At 43.8% G+C, this 5730-nt stretch overlaps 1 protein-coding gene across 1 annotated transcript; it reads left to right on the forward strand.

Annotated features, from left to right (window-relative positions):
* The first annotated feature begins 212 nt into the window (after window positions 1-212).
* Window positions 213-1388, forward strand: LOC147486622 (uncharacterized). The gene has a single exon (XM_086573791.1). It carries the CDS (start codon window positions 213-215, stop codon window positions 1386-1388), a length of 1176 nt encoding a protein of 391 aa, XP_086429917.1.
* Window positions 1389-5730: the final 4342 nt, after the last annotated feature.

Genomic DNA, 5730 nt, shown 5'->3' on the forward strand with positions numbered 1-5730 from the left:
AGAGTTGGAGCAAGCGTTAGTGGACCACTTCATACACCAGAAGAAGCGGGTAGTAGATATCGCGGCTCTGTTTAATGTAAGACAGAGGACCGCGGAATCAGTAAGGGAATTCTTATGTAGATTCAAGGCAGAGACGCTGAAGGTGGAGAACTTGGATGAAAGAACCGCTGTGATTGCATTTGAGAGGGGATTGCGACCTGGGACCAGGGTACATGAGTCCGTGGCCAAAAAATGAGATTGCAACATTACAAGAGTTGTACCCAAGGGTTGAGAAATATATCAGATATGAGGACACTATGCAAAAAGAGACAAAGAGGGCGGGCAAAGCGGTGTTGTCACTAGAGAGGAGCGAAGACCGCGGAAGATCCGAGGCATCACACAAGGGAAGCGGTGGGAATCGAGGGCATTATTCGCGGCCTGAGAGGGAGAGAAGTGAAAGCAGAGAAAGGAGACCGTATCGGGATGCGGAGCAAACACCAGTGAATCAGCCGTTGAGTGAAATCTTGTCGCTGATCCGAAAGGTGCCAGGATATGAGGGTCCGCGGAACAAACCGGATGAGATACTAGGAAAGCCGTTTTGTGCATACCACCAAATACAAAACCATGAGACGAATGAATGCTACGCGCTCAAGTGGCTGGTGCAGCGAATGATTGGGAAGGGCTTGCTGAAGGAGTTTACAGCAGGGAAAGGTAAAGAGGAGCAAGAGCCGCACCAAGGGAGGATATTAGGGACTATCAACGTCATCTTCAGCAGGGAGATTTTGAGTCATAATGCTCACCGTGATAGGATAAGGCGGACTGCGAGCATACAACAAGTAAATGAGTCATCGAGACAGTCGCGACCCGCTCCACGATCAACAACTGGGCGGGGAAGCATTGTGTTTACGGACGCAGATTTGAAGGCGGTTGACTCCCCGCATGAAGACGCGGTGGTGATCACCGTGGCAATGGGCAATTACATGGTGAAAAGAGTGTTGGTTGACTGTGGCAACGCAGTGGACTTGCTGTTCCGGGGGACAATGGAAGAGATGAAGATTGACAGGAAACAATTGAGGCCATCACAGACAAATTTGCACGGGTTCAATGGGAGCATGACTGAGCCCTTGGGAGAACTCTTGCTCCCCGTAACAACTGGTCTGGTGACAGTGTTCTTGCGGTTCAAAGTGGTGGACGCCGAGTCACAATATAATGCCATTATGGGAAGACGGTGGATTCACGAGATGAAGGCAGTGCCGTCCACCTACTACCAGGTGATCCGATTCCCCACTCCAGCAGGAATGTATGAGGTTTGCGGTGATCAGGTGATGGCGAGGAACAGTCATCAGGGGACATTGAAGAGGATGATCCGCGGTGATGAAGGAGAGGCATCGAGCTCTAGGAAGAGGTAGGCATATCAATTGCAGTGTGCCCCTACGGAGGGGGAAAGGGAGTCGGTGGCGGGACCAAAGACTCTGGATGAGATCGAAATAGTAAACGTGGGAAGGAGAAAGGAAGAGAAGTTTACATCAATAGGGGTCTAGTTTACCGGAAGAGTGGAAGAACAAGCTGATAGGGACCCAGATTTCGCACGGACAATCGATGACATCACCGGGCTGGACCCAAATTTTGTATGCCACCGCTTACATATGAAAGAGGACGCAAAACCGGTGAGGCAGAAGATGAGAGGTGTTAGGCCGAAGTATGCAGAAGGAATTCGCCAGGAGGTTGCAAGGTTGAAGAAAGCTGGGATAATACCGGAAGTTGAGTTCGCGGAGTGGTTATTGAACATAGTCGCGGTACCGAAAAAGAATGGTAAGGTCCGCATGTGCATCGACTTCACAGATGTCAATGCAGTGTGCCCTAAAGACAGTTATCCTATGCCTCGGGTGGACGAGCTAGTGGATAGGGGCGGCGGGTTCAAGATATTCTCTTTCATGGACGCGTCCATGGGGTGCAATCAGGTCGCGATGTATGGACCCGATCAAGAGAAAACAACTTTCATAGTGGAGGGAGGTACCTATTGTTATACAAGGATGCCGTTCGGGTTGAAGAACACGGGGGCCACTTTTCAGAGGCTAGGAGAAAAAATGTTCGAGGGCAAGGTTCAGAAAGGAATTGAGATATACATAGATGACATGGTGGAAAAGAGTATATCGGAGGAAGAGCACATAGAGGGATTGAGGGAGACTTTTAGCATCCTGCGGATGCACAACCTAAAGCTCAACCCAAAGAAGTGCACCTTTGGAGTGACCACCGGGAAATTCTTGGGGTACATAGTGACACATCGAGGAATAGAAACCAACCCAGAGCAAATACGAGCATTGGTGGAGATGCCTTCACCACAGAATGTAAAGAAAGTGCAGCGGTTGGCTGGAAGAGTCGCGTCACTGAACAGATTCATTTCGAAAATCCTCAGACAAATGTAAACCATTATATAGGCTACTGAGGAAGACACTGGATTTCGTTTGGACGGCCGAGTGCGAGGAGGCCTTCCAAGAACTGAAGGGGTATTTGGGCAAGGCCCCCTTGCTGTCACGACCAGAGCCAGGAGAGAAATTATACTTATACTTAGGGGTTTAACGATGTTTCACCCAAAAAGGCATCGGCACTCGCTCGATTGCCCGATTGTAGTCTACTTGGAGAACAACATGAAGCAAAAAGTCATTGAATCAAAAGCATTGGTGGATTTGAATCTCTTGAATCTATCTCTCTCATATTCTCTCCCTATTTCCAATTCTTAGCTTTAGTATAAATTTAGTTAGTTTAGTTTAGTTTAGCATTAGAATCTAAAATCTCTACAATTATAGTTTTTAATCCCTCAAACTCCCTTTCCAGTCCTGTCTTCCATATAAACATACACTTAAAAGTGGAACGATACCCTACTCATCCTTTACTTATTGAGGGATAATTAGGTTTTGATACGCTTCTTTTTGTTCAACGACCATCATCTATCTACATCATCCATATACCACATCTCACACACAAAAGGAGGCAAGGTCAAATGGCGCCGCTGCCGGGGATATAATTAATTGTAACCCTGGAAGAGGCTGGTCAAATGGTGCCGCTGCCATTTTAAGTTGTTTATGTTTAACGTTTTCTTTCAAGATTAGAATTTTGGATCTTGAGGTGATTTTAGCCGCATCATCCATCTTTTTAAGAAAGAAAGAAGCTTGAAGGACATCTCGAAGACAAGATCTACCATCTAGGTTAATCGAATCTTTATTCTTTTTATTGCTTTCTTAGTATAGTTGCATCATAGTTTAGTTTTATTGCTTTCTAGTATAATTGCATTTAAAACCTTTTCAACAATTGAAGTTATAAGCCAACACAGCGAAATATCAAACTCTAGTGTTTCTTGTCTGAATCTTGACAAACGGACTATCGTCTATGGGCCGTGGTACATAAGCAATCCAAGTGATTCACCATAACCCTAGAAGAGAGAGCTTTAGACAACGGGCGAGATACTAGCTGCAAAGCCCAACCCAATTGAAGGAAAGTAGTTTTGCATATTAGTATAATTTAGAATAGTTGTATATTAGTTTAATTGCATTCAAGCATAGTAGGATAGTTTTCATCATCTTCGCATAGCAAGAATACAAGATAGGATTGATACAATGGCCGCACGCAATGATGGAGGTGTTGTGGACACCAATAATCCTGAAGCTATCCTACCCATTACAAGCCAAATGAGAGGAAGAAGCCGAGTGATTTCTATTCACCAATCATTGGAGACCCTTTGGCGGTATTGTTTTTTCAAGAGACAAAATCTAACCAGTTTGAACTTAAAGCATCAGTAATCTCTATGCTTCCAAAGTTTAATGGTTCAGACAATGTTCAGCCATATGTTCACATGAACAAATTTCTATCAGTCCTCAGAACTTTCAAGAACTAGAATATCAAAGATGAGAGTATCAAGTTGATTCTTTTTCCGCTCTCACTCGAAGGTAAAGCCTTCGAATGGTTAACTGCACAGCCGATCAATTCAATAGATAATTGGGAGAAGTTGAGAACAAAGTTTATGAACAAGTTCTACCCACCCGAGAAGACAGATGCCATGCAGCAAGCCATTAGCAATTTCAAAGGAAAAGTGACTGAATAATATCATCAAAGCTGGGAGAAATTCAATAATCTGCTAGTCTCATGTCCACATCATGGATATGACAAGAGCACACTGGCTCATTTTTTCTATAGAGGACTCTCGATGATGAATAAGCAGATGATACAGTCAATGCACAAAGGCAAATTTACATCAATGGATGGAGAGGAAGCTTACAACTTTCTCGAGAATTTAGCTGAAGAAACACAACAATGGACTACTAGCAACGAGGATGTCGCTAGCATGGAGGGGGAGCCAAAGCAATTTGGCTACCAAGCAAATGAACAAGCAGATCAAGAACTGAAGTCTACATTGGCCAGCCTGGCCACCAGCATTGAAACTCTGAGTAAGAAATTTAATCAGTTCTCTATGAATCCCTCCAAGTTCAACAAGTTTCAAGCCAAATCTCTCCCAGTCATGCAAGCTAGCCAATACTGCGAAGTCTGTTCGGACACTTCTCATGCAACTCTAGAATGTCCTGGTTACTATCAACATGCATCAGTTGGAGAGTACAATATAAACTCATTTCAGAGGCCCAACCAAGGTGGTAATAACTTTCAAGGTAATTATTGGAGGCGAACTTTGGACCCCGTGTTCTTAAGATCAAAGTTATATTCCACAGACAAGTCAAGCTTCACAGTTGGTTCCTCAACAACAATTATACTATCAGCAGAATTCTAATACAAGTGGAGAGTTAGTGCCTGATCCTAGGAGAAATTATGCCACACAGGCCAACCTGGAGAATGCTATTACTTTGCTATCACAGAAAAATCAGAAGTTTGAAAGTGTTTTAGAGCTTCTTGCATAGTCTTAGCTCAATCTCTAGCAATCTCAGGCAAGTCAATGTTCTAGAATGGAGTCTCTAGAGGCTAAGGTCGACCAAATCACCACTGCTTTGTCTGTAAAGACACAAGCCACTCAACCTAGCTTATTGGAACCAATATTGAAGAGTGAAGATGTATGCCACATTAGGACAACTTCTAGTACTAATCAACTCCATGATAATGTCAGCTCAGTTACTACTCTCAGATCAGGATTGAAGATAGCCAACAAGGTTGACTTACCTTCTCATGATGACATTGCTACAGAGAAATCAGTCAAGATTTCAAATGAAGTTCGAAAGGAAGTGGAGGAAATCCTTTCCACTCCTAATTGTCAAGATGAACAAGACAAGATATGCAAGAATGCCGAAGAGAAAGAAGAGCAGACACATGCTGATGTGTTTGTACCAAAGACACCTTTTCCTATGTTTTTGCTCAAAGCAAAAAGGGACAAGCAATTTTTAGAGATGAAGGAGGCACTTGAGAAAGATAACATCAATATCCCCTTTCTCAAAGAGATCAAGCAGTTGCCATCATATGCCAAATTCTTGAAGGATGCATGCAACATAAAGAGAAGTACTCATGTTCCAAAGCGAGCGTTTCTAGCTGGACAAACAACATCTATTATCCATCAGCAAGCTCTAGTCAAGCTCAAAGATCCAGGAAGTCCTACAATATCATGCAAGATAGGAGAAAAATTCACGGGTAATGCTCTCTTAGACCTTGGTGCTGGTGTTAATCTCTTGTCATATCGTGTATACCAAGCGTTGGGCCTGGAGAACCTAAAGCCTACAAATGTCAAATTGAAGTTAGCTGACCATTCTACCAAGATTC

The sequence above is a fragment of the Coptis chinensis genome, chromosome 7, assembly GCF_015680905.1.
Source record: "Coptis chinensis isolate HL-2020 chromosome 7, ASM1568090v1, whole genome shotgun sequence".
Lineage (NCBI taxonomy): Eukaryota > Viridiplantae > Streptophyta > Magnoliopsida > Ranunculales > Ranunculaceae > Coptis > Coptis chinensis.

Bases quoted from the DNA above. Each gene is read 5' to 3' on its own strand.
- LOC147486622 (XM_086573791.1), top strand. From the start codon at position 213: ATGAGTCCGTGGCCAAAAAATGAGATTGCAACATTACAAGAGTTGTAC.